We start from the raw sequence: 22,888 nt of genomic DNA on the forward strand, positions 1-22,888 counted from the left end.
TAAGGACATCTTGCAGAATACAGACACCTCAAAAAGCCTTTCCACACTGACCATTGTCATGGCAACACACTATCTGATGGCAGCCTGCGTCACTAGGCTGAGGGACACAGTATCAGTATAGCAGGTTAGCTTGGCCATTTTGAGCTTCTTTCTAGCCTCAATTCTTCTAGGCTGAGCTGAGTTTTCTTTTTCAGTTCTGGACTCAGGTGCTTTGTTAATTTGCTTGGCTAGGGGCACAAAGACTCTGTAAAAGAGACAGTTAATGGAAAATCGGAACATTTCTCCTAGTCTCTACTCTCTGTCCTTGCCACCCACCCTCCTGGATCCTTGTCACCTATTCTTATTGACTTCCCTTTGTCTCCATATCAGTTCTTTCTTTCCCTCAGCAGGCCGTCCCCACCCAACACAGTGACTCATCAGCCAACCTAAGCTCTCACCAGCTCCTTCTCTCCGTGCGCTCCCTGCTGTGTATAAATGTCTGGAATCTCAGGGTTGGAAGGAATCCTCTCCCCAGGCAGGAGTCAAGTGACCTTCTACTCCTCACCTTGTCTCTAGTGACAGTCCCCATTCTCTTCTGGGCACCCTGTTTCACTTCAGATAGCTGTAAGTGTTATAAATTCCTCCCAGTGAATGAAAATCAGTTCTTTTATGACACCCATCTGTGAGTCCACTCCTGTGCCCTAAAGCCATACATAGACCCTGTCCTGCTGCTCTCTGACAGCCTCCCAGAGAAATAAGGCAGGGTGCTTGTCCACCCCCACCCCCCCCCCACCAACTCCTCGCCTGAGTTTTTCCTTCTCCAGAAAGCCCCAGCTCTTCTAAGCAGACCTCTTGGAGCTTGGGCTCCAGTGCTTTCCCCAGACTGGCTGACCTCCTGCAACATGTTCCTATTTGTCTAGAGCCCTTTTAAAGTGAGGTCGATACTGCATTAGCATCTCTGGAGGCCACCTTGACCCAGTGACTCACACTGAACTCTATGTCAACTACCGTCTCTAATTCTCTTTTAGACGAAATGCTGTTAAGCCACATCTCATTTTGCTTTGCATGAAGTCTCTTTTGAGAATCCAGTTCCTGGCTCAGTTTGTTTTCTACCTGCTGAAATTCACTGTGTTACTATCCAAATAGTGCCTCTATCTGCTAATACACTTCAAAGAAGTTTGATGGCTGTGCCCTCCGTTTGTTTTAACTTCAGCACTGCCTTTTACCCTGAATCCCCCTCACTTGCTCGTCCAGTAGGTTTCCCTGCTAGCTCATCTCACTGCATCACCTCCCTCACAGCTCCTCCTCTTTGCCATTTCATTTCCCCAAGAGCCAATGGGCCTGGGAATGTGTGCAGAGGCAAGGGCATCCATTCATGTGCACACTTGAGGTATGAGCAGGTACTGCAGAGGTATGTGTCTGCTGTCTGGTTTTAGTGCTTTGGGCGCCACCAGAATTTAGAGCCTGGGAGGGAAAATGGCAAGGAAGGAGAAGGAGTGATAAGCGTGAACCAGTGAAACTGGTTTAGAAACAATCTCAAGGAAAATAGGGTCTGTGTTCTGGAGCTGAGAGGAGCGGAGGGAAGTCAGGGGGGAAGGGTGCAAATCTCCAGTGTTTGTCCAGATTGTAGCAGAGCAAGAAGGGTCAGCAACAGAGGGACTATGAAGGTCTTCAAGATTTGAGATGGGAGGAAGACCTGTTAGAAAGTGAGGACTTGTAGAGTGGGAAGCTACCAGGAGATCAGAGGAAGGTGATTTGAAACTTTAGGGGCAGAAGAAGCTTTGGGTTGCAGGACCTTACAAGGGGCGATGAGCTGTGAGGGTAAACTGTGAGGTCTGAGACTATTAGCATAGAAAATCTTCTCAGGTCCAAAGAGCCCCAGAAGCACGGTCCTTACCAAGGGCTCTGCTGTTGTCATCGAGCTCACTCTGCTACTGAACATAGCTTTCAGTAAAGACCCTCAGAACACTGCATATCCCCTTAGATGAGCCCAGCTTTGAGCAGGCCTCTTTTCACACAGGACTGCACTCCAGGGAAGGAGTCAAAAGTGGGTATTGGCACTGTCTGTGTCATTTTATGAATAAACAAGAGAATTTCGCTCTTTGGCAGGCAATATGATATGTTTGGCCTCTTAACTCTGCAAATAGGATCCAAGTGTATGTACACATACACACATGCACACATGCACGCACGCATGCACACCAGGAAAATGACTGCTTTAAACACTTAAATGATAGGTAAGTCTTTTTAAAAGGGGTGGGGGAGAAGCAGCTGAGAGGTTGGGAGGGGATTCTAATGGAAAGCTAAGAGCAAAGACCCTCCCAAGAATCTAGTGGACTATATAGCCATAACTACCATTTCTCTCTATCCTGGGGACAAAATAAATTGGGGGGAGGGGTAGAGGGCAGTAGCTGTGCTCTTGGGTTCTAAGAGCAAGGCTGCATTAAACTCCCTGATTGCTCACAAGACCTCCATAGACTTGCAAGGCCCTCTCTTAGACCATGCTGCAAGAGTGTTTGGGGGAGGAATTCCTTCCATATAGTAACACCTCAGGTCTAAATTCCCTTGAACTTCCCTTAATTTAAAGAGGAGTTTTTCTGTTTTGCTTTTTCAGAGCATTGGAGATGGAGTGGTAGGCAAATGCTCTACCACTGAGACATATAACCTAACCCTTAAAGATGGTTTTACTGTTGGCATTTTCAAAGAAAAAGGCTCTCAGAATATTTTATAACTCATTTTCCCTTGGAAGTGCCTTAAAGCTGAACCTTTTGTTCTTCTGAAGGTGACATTAGCCAGCCAAGTGACAATCTCAACCAGAGTGAGTGGCTTGTGTAGAATTCCGGCTATGAGATGTCAGGCCAAAAAGAGGCTTCCTTTCCAAGTCAATGGAATGATTAGCTGCCAAAAGACAAATGGTATTTGAGGAAGCCCCCAGCGGCAGGCCACCACACACTGGACTGGAGGGTGGTGCTCACCTTTGATGTAGTTGAGGATTTGCTGGATTCGGTGGGGCTCATTGCGGTCTGGCCGGCAGCTTGGCGTGATTTCCAGCACATAATCAGGACCATATGCTGTGAAAAACTGTAAGGAAAAGGGAAAGGCCAAAAAACAAACAAAACCACATAAAACCTCCAAACCAAACCACATACAAACAGGGCAATCAAAAGAAGTGCACTATTCCTGACTCAGCCAGGGCAGCCTCAAAGGGCAGAGTGGCATGAAGTGGCAGGAAGTTCTACCCTGGTGGCATCACTATGTGCACTTGTTTAGCCCTTCAGTGACAGTCACAGTGAAATTTGGGAGCTTGCTGTCAAGGGTCCCTCTGCTTGGGCCATAGTTCTTCCTACTTCCTGTGCTCTAGCATGCTGGCTCACTGTGCTCTCTCCACACTTTGTTCTTTCTTAGAACTCATTGCTTTCTTGCACCCCCCCCCCCATCCATGCTGCCTGTGGGGAAAACCTCCCCATCTTCCAGGCACAGCTCAAATGTCACCTCCTTCACAAAGCTGTCCTTCGTTCTCTGCCAACCTCCACAGCCTTGTGCTGGTGCTTATCTTATGGCCACCATTCAGATAGGGAGTGCTTGCTTCTAAGTCACATGCAGGTCACAGTGCCAGTTGCATGGAGGGTGTAAAGATGCATTAGCGTCTCTTGAGGGTCCTCTCGGTGAGCATAAGCACTGGATAGATCCTTCTCTCATCTCCCCACTGGACAGCAGTCCCTGTGCTTGATTTATCTCTTGGCCTCACAGTCCATTCACTTTGGTTGCTTTGGATTCCCTGCTCCAGGAATGACAAGTGAGTCTACTAAGGCTACTTCAGTTTTTCTTTCTCTATAGTAAAGTTTCTGTTTTTAAATTCGAGGACTCAAAAGAAAGGCTTGTGGATTCTATTTCTAGTTCACTAGATGACTCCTCGTGACCTTTTGTAAGTCATGATATCTAATTTAGCTCCTGTTAGGGCCCACTTGGGGAAAAGCATTCTGTGACAAAGGAATCATTCAAATGGGATCAGTCTTTGAATGAGAAATATGCAAATCTACAATTTCTGTTTAGTTTTTTTTTTTTTCAACAGAAATAGTATTTGTGTGTGCTTTCTGGAGAGAGAGCATATGGTCTTTAACGTGATGTGTTTCAATAGTGACATTGTTAGGTGGTAAGTAAACCAGGGAATCCAAATTCCCCCAACACAAAATAAAGCCAAACCACAAACACTATTGCACGTATGAAAACCGGAATCTTGCTATGTCGTGACTCTGATGCCACTCAAAGAACCCTAAGTTATTGCCACTGTCACTTACAGTATCCTTATTAGGAGTCTGGATGTACATCTGGAACCATGGGAGATGTTGTAGAACAGTTTCTAGAGGTTCTAACAGGGTTTTTGTGGAACCCATGAGATTAATTTCATGGGGAGATAGCTTTTGTGTACCATAAAGGAAAATCCTACACATTTAATTATCCAAGATGGTGCCAATGTTTCTCATGCCATGTATGTGAATTGACCTAGAAAGGGAAGGGTATTTAGTCATTGCCAGAGATATCATTTTGTGATTCTTAGCACTCCAAATTTTGGAAATGGAAGCTACCTTGAGTAAAGATTATCTTTACCAAATCCCTATATGAAGCAGGAAAGCAAGGTTCCCTGGGGTGGGGGACACATCTAGAAACTATCCCCCCTCCCCATCATGGCTGAAGAAAGTTGAGAAGCATTTATTTTTAGCTGAGGAGGGGCCTTCAGTTCAAGTTGTAGAAGAGAAGGCTTCAAACAGGTGTGGTGGCCTCTTCTCCTGAGATGTGTCAACTGACGTATTCATCTCATAGGAATGGAAAGACATGCTTAGAGCCACCAAGTACAGGCAGCTGCATCAAAGTATCTCTTTGGGGAGACCCACACCCTTGGAATTAGAGTACTATAAAAATCGGAGGCAGGGTGCCTAGCCGAGATATAAAAGGAGTGACTGCTGTCTCCACGTGCAGAGCTGACACCGTGGGTCCTTCTTGGTAGGCAAGGTGTGCTCTATGAAGCTTGTCTGGAGCCAAGGGTTTGGGATAGCATGTTCTCACTTGAGCACCTACTATGTGATTACCTACACTTTCCCACTTTAGTCCCCTTTGACAAAAAGCACATGGCTGCTAACCACATGGTCAGTTGGGGCCAGAACTGCCTGCCACATGACTGGGCGGCTCTGCTGGGATTAAGCCTCTTATCCTGGCTTCATTTGCACCTGGCTTTAACTGAGCCACACATTGGGCAAAGTCATCAGTGAGCCATTCTTTGTTGAAGCAGACTTGCTACAGGTAACAGCCGAGCCTGGGTACCTAAGCGTCTCCTCACCTTTGCCAATCAAAAACTCTTTTCCTCAGGTCCTGGGGGTGGGGTTGGGAGAGTGGCACTCAGATGTTTAAGAAAAGTCCCTGTATTGGAAGCCAGTTATGCACAGCAGCTGGCTGCTCCCAGTCTTGGAGGATTTGCTCGGACGAGGACAACTGAATGTACAGATTTAAAGCCTCTGTTCTCGTGTTAGAGGTTGGCACTTGTTAGATCCACTCCGCTAGACCACAAACTCTGTCATGTTCTATTTGCATGGCCCGTAGAGTCAAACTCAAGCAGTCACTGTTATACTTAAATATATTCTGAATGAAGTTAATTTGCTAAAGGTTTAACTAGGTGTCTGGTTAATTGTGTGGAGTAATTCAGAGTCACCTCAGCACAAAAAGCCCACAAACCTGGGCTTTGGAGGTAGAGTGAAAAGAGCTCTGGTGTGGGGCTCAGGGGCAGCAGGAATTTGGCACCTGTATTTAGCTGTGTGCCTGGGGTAAGCTTGTTAATCTTGGTTTCACCATTTCCACCCCAGGCATGAGAAATGCTGACCTGTTTGAGTGGTCAGGAGATAATATCTATCAAAGAACCTAGCTTGGAGCCTGGGATATGGTGGGATTCTGATAAACGTGAATTGTCTCCTGGGGGTGGGGGGAGCAAGAGACCCTTGCTTAACCCTGTCCCCGCTATACTCTGAGAAATGCTGGCTGAGTGCTCAGGCCTGAGATGGGGAAAGAAGAGCCTGTTCCTTCTTCCAGACCAAGCCTTCTGGCCTCCCCACTTGCTTCAGCCATTGGGTTGGTTAGCTTAGGGCCAGCGGAGAAATGGACTTTTCTCATAGTTTCTGCTCTGAGGGTCTTGAGACCTGATCACTGAGGTAGAGAGGAATCATGATCATGGTTCATGGTATGCAAAGAAGATGTTGAGGTGGAGGGATTTTGCTAGCACTAGAAATAGCCCATGGCCCCACCCTGGAACTGCCCTCCAGCTCCAGGAGGAAAGGAAATGGGCACACTGCAGTCCCATCCAGGCAGGTGGGGCAGGAGATGAAAGGGGCTAGCCGGCCTTCAAGGGAACATACTGGCTTTGATCTCAGCAAAGGAAGAAGGGAGGTGCTAACCCCTCTCCACCCGTTCCCCTTTCTCTGCAGCACTCCTTTTGCTTCCTGGGCTTCAGCTGAAACATTTTTTTTTTTTAGGGGAACAAGGTAGTGTGGGGCAGGGCAAATGGAAGGTATGCAGTGGGGCAAAGGGCTGGGGTTGAAGGTAATGGCTGCTTTGGGGTAGTCATTGCAGGGTCCGAGTCTTGACCCCACGAGTCAATGAATAAAGGAATGTAAATAGTTTGTCTCCAGTTCAGTTCAGCCCAACTTAATTCTCCATTCTTGCTCAATCCTTTGCAGCTCTTGTGCACACAATGAACCCAGCACACAATTGGATACCTGGTCAGAAAGATAGCAGGGGAAGCCTTTGAGGCTGTTGTTATTTCTCCATCATCCTGCCTGGTCACGGGAAACCCAGGCAGAGACCTAAATCAGCGGATTTTTCTATCTTTCCCTCAACACTTAGTAACTCCCTACTATGTGCTGGCCTAGACTAGTCACAAGGGTACAAAGACAATGAGGTATGCTTAATAGCTCAGATAACTGTGGAGCAGTGAGATGAGGAACGTTATAAAGGTAACAAACAGTGTTAAAATCAAAGCGGCGACAGCTAATGTTTATTACAGGCTTATCAGTTGTCATGTATGTAAAGTATCCAAGTATTTTTTAATGGATTGAACTTAATTCTCACAACCAACCTATATGGTGTGTATCACTGTTTCCATTTTAAGGTGGGGATCTGAAGCATGCATTAGGCACAAAGCTAAACTCTAAAACTATGTTATCCTAGAGGTCACCTCTGTAAGGTACACCAGAGGGAGGTCTGGCCAAGGGAGGATGGAGGTGGGGAAAAGGCATTCCTAGCACAGCCCAGGCTAAGGCAAGGTGCCTGAAGCAGGAGAGCACCAAATTAGGGATAATTAGCTGTAGGTAAGGAGACTGTGGGGGAAAGCAAAAACTTTGTGGCAGGCCCTGCCAAACCATGCCTTTACCTTTGCCCCCATAAAGGCAGAACACAGTTTTGTTCTCTGCCATGTTGCCATTTCTCAAAACAATACTTGCATTTCATAGGTGGTAAATAAATACGTGTGGGATAATGAGTGGAAGCTTGGAGCAGATACAGGAAGTGAACGGGCTATCGGTGTATAAGAGAAGGCTCACTGGCTCCCATGTGGAGTCTGTTGGAATTTGAGGAATGAATGTGAGTACGGTCACCTGCTAGGAAGCTGGTGCTACAGCCCTGAGGGTTGCTCATCAAACTGGGACAGGGACACTTGTGGGAGTAATGGCAAAGGAAAACCTGCAAAGATAGTATCAACAGGATGGAGCAGTAACTTGGATCTGGGGAGTAAGGGAGAGAGTAAAGATGTCTGGCCTTGCAGGAGGAACAGTGAGAGGATGTAGCCTGTGGACCCAGAAGAAGGTGTGGAGGTTTGAGGGGTGATTCTAGTGGGAAGCACACAGAGTCAGGATCCTAGTGACAAAGGTCTATGTGTGAGAGTAGGCCCAGTGGAAGGGGAGGCTGGGCCTCTCACGGCACATGTGTTATAGATTTGGGCATTACCAATGACAACAAAGTTAAGGAAACAGACTGCCTTGGTCAGCAGGGTAGAGGGCCTGCAACAGAGGGGAGAGGAAAGTAGCGGGAAGAAATCATGGCAAGCCAGAACACTTCTGGGCTGGTCAGTGGAAGTGGAAGCAGTTCTGGCAACTAAGTTGAAATCTCTCAGAGAGTTTAAAGATTTCACTTTGATTTTATGTGCATGCATGTTTTGCCTGCATGTGTGTCTGTACATCACGTGTGCCTAGTGCTCTTGGAGGCCAGATGAGGGCACTGGATCACCTGGAACACTGGGGTTACTGATGGTTGTGAGCTGCCATGTGGATGCTGGAAATTGAACCTGGGTCCTCTGCAAGAGCAGAGCTCTTAACTGATGAACCATCTCTCCAGACCCTTCTAGAGACTTTAAATGAGATGAGGTCTAAACTGTCTCTCTCTTGTACCCACAGGAAGGAGGATATGGACAGAGGCTTGCTCAGAGAAGGGCAAGGATTTAGACAGGAGAGAGTAGAGAGGAGAATTCAGATGACAGTACCTTATTTTAAAGGACTTTCATCTGGTATGGGGCTGTGGGGAGGATTTAAAATGGGTGCATCTTGAGTATATTTACAGGTACTGGGGAAGGAACCTACGACATGGAGGCAAGAACAGCCCAAGAAAGAGTCACAGAAGGAAAGTACTGCTTTATGCATCTTTATATTACCCATGGTTCTTAGCACAAGGCCTGGAAAACAGGTGCTCAATTCATATTTGATGCATGAGTAAGATAAAGTGTGATTGAGATTCCATAGTGGTTCACATCCAGTGGGAGAACTAGGATCTTGAAGGATGGGGGTGATGGCAGACAGGCAGTGGAGAGTTATATGTGGTAGGGGTTTCTTAAATGGAATCAAGATATATGTGGAGACCACCAAGGCCTAATGAGGTAGCCAGAACTGGAAAAGGAGAGCTTTGGCTTCAGGTTGAGGAGACAGACTCTCCATGGTAGGCATTGGGGCAGGCTCATGAAAGAAAGGCTAGTGATAAATGGGGAGGCTAACACAATGGAATTCAGGGAAAAGCAGTGAGGACTTGAACCATACTTGTTGTAGGATGGAGTAGATAGGATACCCTAAGGGGAAACTCAACAGGATTTGGCAGTTTGTCATTGGCTGTGGAAGAAGGGAGTTTGTGGATTCTGAGTCAGGATGAGTTGGAGGATCTCAGTGCAGCTGATAGGAATGGATTTACTGAGGTAAATTACGTGGTGTGAGACTGACCAATGGAAGATGGGCTTGCTGTTAGTTGGATTTGACATGACAATGATGTTTCACAGGTGGCTGGAGATGTGATAGCAGTGTGTGTGAGTGAAGTCATGACAGAGGACCAAGGTACACCACTGGAAGAAGGGTGATACTTGGAAGGATATTTGGGGGATAAGAATTGCAGTGAGCAGTAGGGCAAAAGAGCCAGCAGAAAGAGAGGGGGACAGTGAACAGAAGCCTCTTGTCATTTCAGATGAGAAGCAATAAAGAAGAAACTTAAAGGGCTATAGCTTCTCATGCTTCCAGCTCATCCCTGGGGACAGAGCTGCCTCCCCATCTCTCAGCCAGCTGGGGATATAATGGTACTGCTTCTGTCCAGCTCTCTTCCTGGAATACTCTAAGTGACTCTCAAACTTCTCATTGTTAACTCAAATTCCTTCCTTTTCTAAAAATTACATTTAATTCCACCAGGACAAGTCCAAGGTTAGTGTCAATCTTTCTTACAGACCTGAAGCTTTTCTCTGTGACTATTTGGGAACATTGTGTCTCTGACTGTAACCTGGGCCCTGGCCAGGAAGAGCACTGCTTGTTCTGCATCACCTTGTGAGCAGAACTCATCATAACCAGAATAACATAATACCAGTACTTTGAACCCTAACATCCTCTCACATGATGCATCTCAAACTTTCCTGTATCTCCAATTATTCCATCAAAGAACCTAGGTCCAACCATGATGGAAACGAAAAAGCCCTCTCTTTTCTCAGAAAAACATTTCTGTTTACAGGAAAGTCGGTTATTACATATGTCATTGATGGTACATTTTAAGGACATAAAATTGCAGTGGTATTATTGGGAGTAAATTTTATTGCCATGGCTTTATAATACAAACAAACAAAAATAATAACTCCATTAGTTGCTGTTTTGAACCAGCAGGAAACAGAACATCAAAGGCAATTGCTGGCAGGCAGAGGATGGAAGGTAGGACTATCCAGAGCAGGACCCAGAGGTCAGGGTGATATATGCTATTGTATAGATGTTAGGTGGACAAGAGGGTGGAAGAAAAGGCAGATTGTTAGTTGCTAGAATGGCAACCTGGCAACTGTCTCAACTCTAGGTACCTGTACGCCTCATCTTAATTGTTAGATAAAGCCAGGATGTATGAACTGCTTAATGAGGAGGCCCATACCCAAGAGTATAACTATACCAAGAACTGTGTCTTTGAATGAACGAATGAATAAGTTATGGAAATAGTTTTATTATTTGGTATTTTTTTCATATGCTGCTAAGGATAGAACCCAGGACCATGCACATGCAAATTATGCCTTCTACCCGGAGCTGAACTCCAGCCCTTATTCTGATGGTTTAAAGCAATTTTTCTTTTTTATTATAATTTTTAAAACATTTGCTATTGAAAAAGTCTAGTAAGCAAAATGGCAAGGTAAATCCAGAAATGTTATCTTACTTGAGCACTGAACACATTTAATCAGAGAATGTGCCCAATATTAACAAGTCTTATTTCATTAGCCAATGAACTTAGAAGTGACTTGTGCATATATCTATAGCCTGTTTACCTAATTAACCTATTTAGTGAGGTTCCTGAAATAGCCAATGCACAGCACTACATATACACATGAGCATGCATTCTGTTGGGTGCTAAGTATCATTCTAGAACCCCTAGAAAAGTGGAATGAACAAAACAAAAAGAATCAGGTATGGTGGCAGTTCTCAGGATAAAAATGTAGAGAACAATATAATAGGAGAAACAGGAATAACTGTAAATATATAATAAATATATTGGTTCAGTGTGTGCATCATGGGACCAGTTAGGTGGCTTGTCCAATAGCTTAATGATAATACTATTAAAATCATCACAGCTGTGCATTTGAACCCAGTGGGTTTTTCACTAAGTCATGAATTAGCTAAAGACAAGGACTTCTGGAGTCATGTGTGATGAGCCTTTAACCGCAATTATGCCCTTTACTAGCTGTGTGATCTTAGGAAAATCTTTGCTATTAATCTCTTGGCTTTCTTGTTTGTAAAGTAGGAAAAATAACAGAACCTAGTTTATAGGGTTGCTGCAAAAATATAAATGAGGTGACTCACAGGAAGTACTTGCGATAGTACCTGTCTTATAATAAATGTTTAACAAACATCATTATTTAATGCTAGATACTCTTCCTTCTTCTTAGGCCTTACCAACTATACAAAGAAATAGGATTCTGGATATAATGGACAGCGAGTAAAATCAATTTCTGTACAGATGTCTGTTCTCATCAAAGTGGGTGAGTTTAGAACTTAGCCTGTCTTCATGAACTCTGAAATCAGAGAGCAGCAGAGATCAAGAGAAGGATCAAGTGGAAATGGCTAAGAAAAATGGACAGGGATGAGGAGCTGGAAGTGGTGGGAGGAAAGGAGGACGAGGTAATAGAAAACGAGTTAATTCACATAAAGCATGGACAGTGCCTGGCCTAGAGTAGTTGCTCAGGACCTCGGGAAGAGGCAGGCAAGACAAAGGTAGGGCTTTCCACCTCTCTAGGTTTTCCCTGAAAACCAAAATTTTCCTTCAGGGCGTGGTTTTAGTGGAAGAGCCCTGGCCAAGAGCAATACCTTCTCTACATTACTACCGATACTCAAGTTTCCACTATTAGAGAGAATTCCTCCTTCATAAATACATGCCGGGCCAACTTTGGTTACACCATATGGCTCTGTTGATGAAATGAATATTTTGGAAACAGGCCTACACATCAAGCTTTTTTTTTTTTTTTTTTTTTTAACATTCAGCTTTCCTTTGGCCAAGGATGGTGATAAAAGATGGGATTACACAGGGGTATTGTTTTATCTGGCTTGTTTGCTGGACAAATATTAAGATGACTTTGGAAACATATTCTGCTGGAGGAAAAGTAACCATTACCTTGGTGGACCGGCTAAGCAATTACCCTTTCTATATCCCTAAGCTACCTGACATGCTGTCCTCACCTCCTTGATCAATTCTTGCTCAGACACTTCAGCATATCGCAGTTTTGCTTCCTCCCAACACCCTATGAAACTTCAGTTTAGTGATTGCTCTCATTTCATTGGTAGTGACTGCTGTCAAAGAAGTTTCTGAGGCTGGGTCTAGAAAATGTGCCATACTCAACTTCCAGTGTACGGAGGGTACTGGGTAGTGGGGAGGGCAGAGCTTAAGTCAGCTGTGTTCTATCTTCATTTGCTGCTACTACTGTATTAGGAGACTAAAAGTATTAAGCCTGGTAGAGAAAGCTTGTAATCTCAGGATGCTGAGGCAAGAGGACGGCAGGTTCAAGATCTTCCTGGGCTACAGAATGAGGTCCAGGTCAGCCTGGGCAACTTAGTGTGATCCTATCTCAAAATCAAGTTTAAAAGGACTGGGAGTGGAGCTCTGTGGGAAAGTGCTTTCCTAGCATGAGCTTGGGCCCTAGTTCCTGTGCCAGTAGGGTACACAGAGAGATCAAGGACCAACGGTGACCTCCCAATTGTCCAATATAATGTTTGCTTCTCAGTTACCATTCATCATATTTGATCCTATATCATCACATGCCAAGCTCTCCTCCCCCTTAGATCCTCCCCATCACCATCTACCATTGCTTCCCCAATCCTTAGGGTGGACCCTCCCACTTCATCTGTGTCTGAAGTACAGTCTCCTGTCACATCTTCAGCCTCTCTTTCTCTCTGCCAAAGCACACATTTTCTGTTGCCATTTTGATTAAATGTCTGCAGGGGCCCTGCAAGTGTGGACCCGGATGAAATTTGTCCCCTTCTCTGACTTGCATTTCAAGTCATCTGCGGAACATTTCCATCTGGAAAACTTGAATTCTTGGCCCTCAAAGCTTCATGTGTTCCAAGTAGACCTAATCCAGTTCATAGAGAATGAACTCCCTTCATAGAGAATGTACTCCTTTCTCTGTTTCCTCGCGGTACCATGGGTGAGTCCCACCATACAATAAGGCCCCTTAGTAAATATTTAAATTTATGACCCTGCCCAGGTGAGTGTCTTTGTGATTTGTTTGGAAGCAGTAGGTTTTGTAGAAGATATCCCTCACTGTGATCTTCCTATTGTTTGATGAGCAATGACTTTTTTCGACAACCAAGTAAAATAAATCTCTTCTATCTAACTAATGTGCAAAGAGATAGAACGAGGTCCCGGGGCACTTCGAGGACTTCAATTCTCTCTTGAGGTACTTTGTAAAGTCTAAAAGCACTGAATGCTTATCTCTTGGCAGGGTGCAGTGTGCTAGGTGCTAGGAGACAATGGTGAAGGCCTCAGGCCTTGAAGGGCTTATCTAGTAGGGAATATAGACGTGGGCAGGAATATCTCCACTAAGGGAATAGCATAGGGTACTTGACTGTCTAGGATGATGGGAATTCTGAAGTGGGAATTGGGGATTGTGAAGGTACAGACTGGACTTCAAGAAGATGATGAGAAGCAATATAGCTGTCATAAAGGATGAGAAATGTCTAAATAGAAGGAAGAGAAGGTAAGAAAGGCAGAAGAAATAGAGTGATGACAATGGAGAGATAGGTGAACATGTTACCAAACATTAATTCACAGACTCAGGAGGCTACAGCAGGAAGATGGTGAGTGGATCGTGGATTCAGCATCAGCCTAGGTTACATCATGAGATCCTGTCTCCAAAAAATTCATTATATGGGAAGGACAGAGGACTGGGTCAAAATCAGTACCAGTATAGACCTCTGGGTAACTTTCTTCTCCAAATAGCACATTTTCCTTTTGTGCTGACTGCTGACAAATTGACTGGTGTGGTAGGGAGAGGGCAAAGCAGCGGATGGACCAGATACTCCATCATCGTGGGATTTCTTACTGACACATCCATCAGATCGATTACTTCAGCACAAACTAGGCTTGCACTTTCTAGGACCTATCGATTCATTTGCTTACTGATTCGGATGATACACATGATTCCTGAGCATGTCTGTGTGCCAGACATGGCCTAGAATAGATGAACGAGACTCAGTTCCTGTCCTCATGAGTGAATGGAGAGCCAGCTCTGGAAGTGATCAGTCGCTGTGGTCTAAGAAGTGCCACCACAGGGGAGCCAGCAAAGGGTTCTTATCAGTGGATGAGCAATGCTACAGAACCTTGAAGGGGCTGGACAGCCAGACCTGCGTTAGAGGCTTTTGTCTTGGAAGCCAAAGTCCTTCACTCTGTTAACCCCTAGAGCTTTTCTCTAGGTCTCTTCCTTTGATCCTCAGAAACAACTCTTGAAGGATAATGGGGTAGGGGCCTATAGGCCATAGGGAAGATGAAGCTGAATAAAGTCATATACTTGGAGTTAGCCTCTAACTTTATTTTCCCACCAGCTTTGAGTTTTCTGTCAGAAATTCAGATCTGCCCAAGTCATTCCTCTTGCTTAAAAACTATTGTAGGCTCCCCCACTTTTCCAAGGCCAAGCCCAATGCAAAAGCAAGAAACACAAAGGCTTTTAGTCTGTTCCAGTAAACAGACTTTTCCAGCCTTATCTTATACCAAGGCTGGTCTGAGGCCCTCTCTCTGTGGACCCATTGAGCTGTAGCATTTCTCCCACTCTTTTATCTGATCAACACCACTGTCTCCCCTGAGCCCTTGCTGAAGGTTGGCTCTCTGCTCCATGGTTCCAGGTCCTAAGATAGACCAAGTGCCTCCCATAAGCCCACAGTTAACTGGCCAGTGTTCTATACTTATCACATTGAGTGCAACAGTTGTTTATGTGTGTCTTTCCTTTACTGAACAGTGTCATCCCAACTGTGGGGGCTGGGCCCTATCTTTTTTTTTTTTTTCTCATTTCTGACATCTGTATCAGCTTGGCCAGTAGGTACTCCATACAGTTTTGCTGGGTGAATGAATGACTCTGACATGTGGCCAGTTGGGCCTGGTTGTTGTCAACAGCTGGCATTACTTAACATGAGAGCTGCATAAAAAACTGAAAGGGCAGCCAGCAGAGCTGAAAAGCAGGCGGCTCTAGTGACATCATGACAAAAACAAAACAAAACTGGAGAAGGCTGGGACAAATGCCCCCACTCAGGCTGTAACAAGCGACTCTCACTTCTGAGCAGCCCTTTTTGTCTGCCTGCCCATTTACTTTCGAAAACCCAGTCATGGAAATGACTCTAATTATTCATGGTCAGTGGCATATCCAGGAAACACTCAGTTTACAAGCAATTAAAATACACTAAAATAGATTTATACAGGTTGAACTTGATCGTGCTGGTGAGAAGGGAGTGAGTGGCTCATGTCTTGGAGGGCGATTTGCTTGCCAAGGCTGCTCTTCATCACTCTTTGTCTCCTTGCTGCATTGGGTAAGGGACAAACATGGCAAACATCTGGAGGTACCACTTAAGAGCTCCCTGTGAAGAGCATGTAGAATTCAGTCCACAGATGTTGCCTTCATATGGCTGGCTATCCTATAAAGGTGTCGTCAGTATGGCTGTGACCCAGCCACTGCTGGAAAGCCCCTCAGAACTGTCACCAAGAGCTTGGTTTCCAACAGGGGAGCTACTCACTATCGCATAATCCTTCAAGGGTTAGTCTCTTCACTGATAAAATGGGGACAGGAATCCCTACCCCATTATCCTTCAAGCGTTGTTTCTGAGGATCAAAGGAAGAGACCTAGAGAAAAGCTCTAGGGGTTAACAGAGTGAAGGACTTTGGCTTCCAAGACAAAAGCCTCTAACGCAGGTTCTGTCTGTCCAGCCCCTTCAAGGTTCTGTAGCATTGCTCATCCACTGATTAGCAAAGGTACATTTAGTTTTGTCCCCTAGTTTATTTAAGAGTCGACACAAGGATGATTCATTGCCTTGCCACACTCAAACCAACAGAGTTTTAACGTCCCTCAAATGAAGATGACAGTTAGCAGCTAAACAAATACAGCATTTGGTCAACAGACAGGGCAGCCAGAGTCCTAACACAGAGTCCAGGGGCTGCAGAGATTTTGTTCCTTTGTTTTCCACAGCAGGCTAAACTTCCTTGGGTTTGACTCTAAGTGGGACAAGTCCTTTAGCTGCTTCCAGAAGCTGGACTAGCACAGAGCTAAGCCATTCAGCTGGCCAGTGTGATGTCACATAATTTAGGGTCATCTCAATGAATTTTTGGAGTTAAGTTTACTGCAAAAAGGACAACAGACAGTCACAGAAGCAAGGTGTGTGGTGGGAAGCAAAGGTCATAGACAAGCAGTCAACAGGAGATATGGGTCTATCTTGAAATCTGACTTTAAACTATTAAAGTGCCATGAGATGCACTAATGACTACTTTTTTACTGTACAACTACAAAAGGACCCTGGGTTCTTCCATGCTTTGTCCCACCTTCCTGCCTTTTGGCTTGCCATCGCCTCTGCAAAGAATTCTTAGACCTCCCTTCTCAACCTAAACCATTACCACTCATTTTTAAAGACCTAGACCAAATATATAACCTCCTTGAAGTCTCCAAAGGCAGAATTCCTTCTTCACTCCTTTTGGCCCCCACAAGGGCTCTCAGCCCCTAGGTTCACTCTGTCTTACTGTTTACTGGCATTTCTTCCCTACCGAGCCAGGAGTGCTGCTCTTAGGAGCCAGAAACACATGGCACAAAGGTGCTCTCTAAGCACAGAGCAGGACACAGAAATGGCCTGAACTTTCTCTCTGGGTTTGCACATGACCCAGGAGGATGTCCCTTTAGGCTTCTGGTTATATTATCCCTGCTTCAACACTGGCTGTACTTGATTAGTAACTACCTCAGGGCCAGCACACAGTGAAATGTCTTCTGCCAGAGTGGCCAGGAAATATGTGAGGAGGTTCAGTCTTGGACAGCCTTCTGGTGCAGGCCTCAACTTAGCTTTCCAAGTGAACAAATGTGAGCTGGAAGGCACTTCTCCCCACTCCAGCCCTCGGCTCAACTCTCCTGTGCTAGCTTCTTAGGAGTTGAGCTTGAAAATTGAAAATGTTATCTATTACCACAGAGGAATGCTTTGTGGATGGAGTCTGACTGGGCTGTGGCTCCTACAGCTCTGGTTCATCACCTTCAACTTTGGATTCTTCCTCTGGCTCTGCTAACTATGAACTCAATGGCTTTGGACTTACTAGTTTATTTCACATTCCAAAAAATGGGAGGAATATGAAATTGTGGCATGGGACAAATAAAAAACTTGACTTCCAATCCTATGGATAAGGGAAACAACAGCTGATGCTGATAGAATCTGTAAGATTTTGGTATTTTGACCATTTCTGTCTGTGTGACTCACTATGCATCAAACCCAGATGTACAGTCTCTGGGGATGAAGGGCAGACCAACACCTCTGACCCAGGCTGCCCAAAGTGGGCATACATGGCAGGCAACTGGACTCAAAGCACAGAAAGAGATGCTCAGCTGTGTCTCTTGCTTCCCAAGAGAGACCACAAACTACACAGTCTGAAAGCTGTGCCTCCCAGAGCAGTTTATTATCAAAATTAAATAAAACTCATGACAAAGTCAATCTGACACATATTTAATGATATGCATAATTATTATTGTGCTATAGTGTAATTAGGCATAATGGTAAGCAACCCTTGGGGATGAGTGTGATTATGATTTATTTTTATATAGCTAACCAGAGATGTCTGAGGTCAGCCAGTTGGGGGTCGGGACTGAGGTTGGGTGCGCATGGTGTTCCTCAGCGTATCCTTTTACCCCTTATTAGGAAGTAGAAGATATATTTGAACAGGAGTGTGGATCTTGAATGGCTGTTTTCTCTGGGCAAGGGTGGCTGTCCCCTGGGGCTAGAGAATATGCAATGTTCACAGAGGCTTCAAAATGAATAGTGTCATTTTCCATGAGGTCTGAAATTCTACCAACCAGTCTTGAACCTGAATATTTTGGTCTTGTTTATATTCCAATTTGAACAAATTTATATTAAAATGTTGTTTTAGATGACTGGGTAAAATGTGGTAGACACTAATGTTAGATGATTATATTATTAATTTGGCTGTTTGATGATTTTATTGTGATTATATTAAGGTCATTATTGGGATAGGACTGTAGCTTGGTGGTAGAGTGCATGTTTAGCACTCTTGAGGCCCTGGGTTCAATTCCTAGCATACCCTAGCCCCTTATCTACTGGGAACACTTATTTACTGGCCCCTTTTAGAAACAAGGGAGGACAGAATAAAAATGGTGCGTGCTGATAATTGTTGAAGCCAGGAGGAGTGGGTACATAGCAGTCCACTGTTTGATTTTTCCTCTCTTTTATATATGCTTAAACATTTACATAATATCACAGTCTTCTCTGGCATGGATTCACACACTGCTAAAAATTAATGTGGTCATGTTACTACTATCTAGCACATACAGAAGCTTCTGAGAATGGATTTTACTTGGGGAGTCTTGGGTGGGTAGATAGGTCTATGTTGGAACATGAAGCACTTTTAGAAAGCAGGAGTGTTGCCTAGCAGAGAGAAATACATGTAAGTGATAGGGGATTTTCAATGGTTATAAGACAGTGTAGAAGTCCTGGAAGAGAAGTCAGAAAATGACCAAGGAGAGGAGAGAGCACAGAATAGGTGTCCCTGTCAGTCCTCTTGGCCTATTGTTGGTCTGTAGGCTCCCAGACAATGGGCTGTTTGTTAATTCTCTCTGGCTTCCTGAGATTTCCTAAACATGAATTAGTGTATTTATTTCACTCATTCATTTACTAAAAAATATGTATTAAGTGTCTTTAGCTTGGCAAGGCCAATGGATGCCTGTGGGTCAGCATATGGGGTATAGTATTGAGCAAAGTCTTCAGGGAACTCCCATTCTAGAGCCATGGTTCTCAACCTTCCTAATGCTGCGACCCTTTAATACAGTTCTTCATGGTGTGATGACCCCAACCATAAAATTACTTCATTGGTATTTCATAACTGTCATTTGTTACTATTATGAACTGTAATGTAAGTATCTGTGTTCTCCAAAGGTTTTAGGTGACCCTTGTGAAAGGGTCACTCAACCCCCAAAGGGGTTGTGACCCTCAGGTTGAGAAACACTGTTCTGGTGGGAGGAGACATGCAGTAAATTACAAACAGGTATAGCATACGGCAGATAGTGATAAGTAGGGTACAAGGGACAGGGACTACTGTTGAATTAGTTGTTCAGGACCAAGCTTGCATGATACTTGGGCCTTTACAAGCTGTTTCAGATATCACCCCCTGTCTCCTGTAACTAGGTTTTTGGCTATGTTGCCATGGCTCTGCATTTATCTGGTTTATGGCTCTGCATTTTACCAAGTGACCTTTTAGCGTGTATATATACTTTAACCCCATTCCTGATTTCATTCTGACCTCCTGAGTAATTCACATGGCTCTTTTGAAATCTCCAGTTGCTACTTCCTTCAGGGAGTGATGACACGCCCTTTTTCCTTCCTAACTGCATGTCATCTCTGGGTCTTCTCATATTCTATAGCATCTTTGCACACAGTCTCTACTAAAGTGTAAACCATTGTGGATTGTAATTCACTACTTGACAGATGGAGCTCTTGGGGGATAGAGTGTGCCTTTTTATTTCTGCACATGGTGGGGATCTTGTACATGTTGATAAATGCATGAGTAGACAGACAGTCAGACAATAAGTGTGGATAAAAGGCCTGCTGCTGTTATTTGTTTTCCTGAATCAGTGACAGAGCTAAGTCCTTTATTCACTCACGTGCACTGAAAGCTTGCCAGCTCAAGGCCTTAGAGATAAGACTAACTTCATAGAGTTTATATTTGACTCAACTTTATCCTCACACAATAAGAGGGAGGTACTGGACATAGTCCCATTATATAAAGAAGTGAGGCTTAAAGATATTAAGTAACTTGTCCAAGGCCACAGAGCTTGCAGGTTGAAAGTTAGACTCCAATCTCTGGTCTGTGGGATTCAAAAGCCATTGTTTTAGATCCAGCATCAGCAAATAAAAGCCCATGAGTTGAATCTTTCCCTCTGTCCTTTTTCTCTGAAATATGTTACTCTTTTACAGTACATGATTTAGTATGTTTACAAGAAGTATATTTACATGGCTGTGCAACCAGTATCTAATTCTCGATCATTTTCATGACTCCAGAAGGAAGCTCCATGCCTACTAGGCATTCACCTCCCCTTCCTCCAGCTCCTGGCAACCGTGAATCTGCTTTTTGTTTCTATGGATATGCAGATTCTGACCAATTCATATAAATGCCTTTTGTGTCTTTTCCCCATTTTGTGTACATATTTAAGGTTTACTATGTTGTATCAGTACTTTATTATGTTTATGACTATGCTTATGCTCATAAGAGTCCAAAGAGAAATAGTCTAAATGATAGATAAAATTTACACCCTCCCACAATTGCCTCTTAATGTCCTCCAGATCTTTCCTTCTTTTCTCCCTTCCTTCCTTCCTTCCCTCCCTCCCTCTATTCATCCACCCACCCACCCATACATTCATCCATCCAATGGTTTTACATCTGCAGTTTCAACAAAATGGATTATAAATTTTCAGAAAAAAAAACAACAAATCTGCAGTGAACATATATAGCCTCTTGTTACTACTGTCTATAAAACACTGTATGACAACTATTTGCACAGTGCTTACACATTGTTAGCTTTGGTAAATAGATACTATTTAAAGTATACAGGAGGATGTACAAAAGGCTATATCTAAATACTAAACCATTTTATATAGGTGACTTGAACATCCTAAGATTTTGGTATCCTGAGGGTCTTGGAACCAATCCACTAAGGATACCAAAGGTTGTTTGTGTGCCTGTATGTGTGCATGCATGTTTAGATATGTTTTTTTGTTTATCCACATACCAGTACTACTCAGCTATTAAAAACAATGAATTTATGAAATTCTTAGGCAAATGGATGGAACTAGAAAATATCATCCTGAGTGAGATAACCCAATCACAAAAGAACACTCACTGAAGAATATGGTATGCAATCACTGATAAGTGGATATTAGCTCAGAAGTTCAGAATACCCAAGATACAATTCACAGACCACATGAAGCTCAAGAAGAAGGAAGACCAAAGTGTGGATACTTCGGTCCTTTTTAGAAGGGGGATCAAAATACCCATGGGAGAAGATACAGTGTGGAGTAGAAACTGAAGAAAGGCCATCCAGTGACTGTCCCCCCTGGGGATCCATCCCATACACAGTTACCAAACCCAGACACTATTGTGCATGCCAACAAGTGCTTGCTGACAGGAGCCTGATATAACTGTCTCCTGAGAGGTTCTGCAAGTGCCTGACAAATATAGAAGTGGATGCTCACAGCCATCCATTGAACTGAGCACAAGGTCCCCAATGGAGGAGCTAAAGAAAGGACCTAAGGAGCTGAAGGTGTTTGCAGTCCCATAGGAGGAACAGCAATATGAACCAACCAGTACCCCCAGAGCTCCCAGGGACTAAACCAACAACCAAAGAGTACATATGGTGGGACTCATAGCTCTAGCTGCATATGTAGCAGAGGATGGCCTTGTCAGACATCAATGGGAGGAGAGGCCCTTGGTTCTGTGAAGGCTTGATGGCCCAGTGTAGGGGAATGCCAGGACAGGGAGGCGGAAGTGGGTGAGTTAGTGAGCAGGGGGAAGGGGAATGGGATGGGGGGGGGGTTGGAAGGGAAATGAGGAAAGGGGATAGCATTTGAAATGTAAATAAAGAAAATACCTAATAAAAAAAAGAAACTGCCAATTTCTAAAGTGGTAGCAATATTTTAGGTTCCCATTAGCAATTCATGCTGATTTCATTTTTTCAACAGGCTTAAGGTGAATATTTGCTATTGTATATAATATGTGTGTACACACATGTGTGTGCTCCTGTGTACATATGGGTGTACCTCCAGAGCACTGAGGTTACAGCTGTGTGCTACCACAGTCAGCTATGAATTTTTCTTTCTCTCCTTTTGTGGTGCTAGGGATCAAATGCAGGGGCGTATAGTCACGTTAAACAGATGTAGATACCTGAGCTACATCCATATTGTATGTTTTTTTGTTATTGTTGTTGTTGTTCATAGCTGGGTTTGGTATCAGGGTAATACTTGACTCAGAATGAGTTGGAAAGTTGTATTTGTCAAGATTTCCACAGAGAAATGAAAAAAGTGCATGCATATTCAGTCTGAGGGCGGAAGACTAATGTAGCTGAGCAGTCAGGATAGAGAGGGAGAGGCCAAGGTATAGAGAGAGAATTCTTCCTTTGAATTTTTCTTTTATTCAGATCCTCAATGGCCTGGATGATGTTCACTTATCCTGTTCAAGGAACCGGAAGCTAATCTCTTACAGAAAAAGGTTTTCAGATGCAGCCAGAAATGGTTAACCAAATTCCTGGGCATTTTTCTTTTTCTTTTTTTTTTTTTTTTTTTTTGCCTAGTCACAGAATTTGAGTCATGTTTTCTGTTTTCCTTTGTGAGTTTACCTAACTTAATCAATTTTGATAAAAATTTCAAATAACTTTTGGCTTTATTAATTAAAAATATTTTTTTCTGGAGCTGCCTGTGGTAGCACATACTTTTTTCTTTTAAAAATTTTTTTAATTATTTATTTTTATTAGATATTTTCTTTATATACATTTCAAATGCTATCCCGAAAGTTCCCTATACCCTCCCCCCCCGACTCCCCTACCCACCCACTCCCACTTCTTGGCCCTGGCATTCCCCTGTACTGGGGCAGATAAAGTTTGCAAGACCAAGGGGCCTCTCTTCCAGCCCAGCAGTCAGGAGGCTGAGGCAAA

General features: G+C 44.0%; 1 protein-coding gene and 1 long non-coding RNA gene across 4 annotated transcripts in view; one reads left to right on the top strand and one right to left on the bottom strand.

The window, feature by feature from the left end:
• Positions 1-22,888, bottom strand: part of Hdac8 (histone deacetylase 8) — a 220,744-nt gene that overhangs the window by 20,047 nt on the left and 177,809 nt on the right. For 2 of the 3 annotated variants that reach the window (NM_027382.4, XM_006528275.4), the window contains exon 10: positions 2,955-3,060. The exons of the other annotated variant lie outside the window; for it this stretch is intronic. In NM_027382.4, coding sequence (NP_081658.1) covers positions 2,955-3,060 — 106 coding nt within the window. The remainder of the gene's footprint in view (positions 1-2,954; positions 3,061-22,888) is intronic. 3 annotated transcript variants of the gene reach the window in all.
• The window catches only part of Gm32262, a 208,974-nt gene that overhangs the window by 8,332 nt on the left and 177,754 nt on the right, over positions 1-22,888 (top strand). The window lies entirely within an intron of this gene.

This window comes from Mus musculus, chromosome X (assembly GCF_000001635.26).
Source record: "Mus musculus strain C57BL/6J chromosome X, GRCm38.p6 C57BL/6J".
Lineage (NCBI taxonomy): Eukaryota > Metazoa > Chordata > Mammalia > Rodentia > Muridae > Mus > Mus musculus.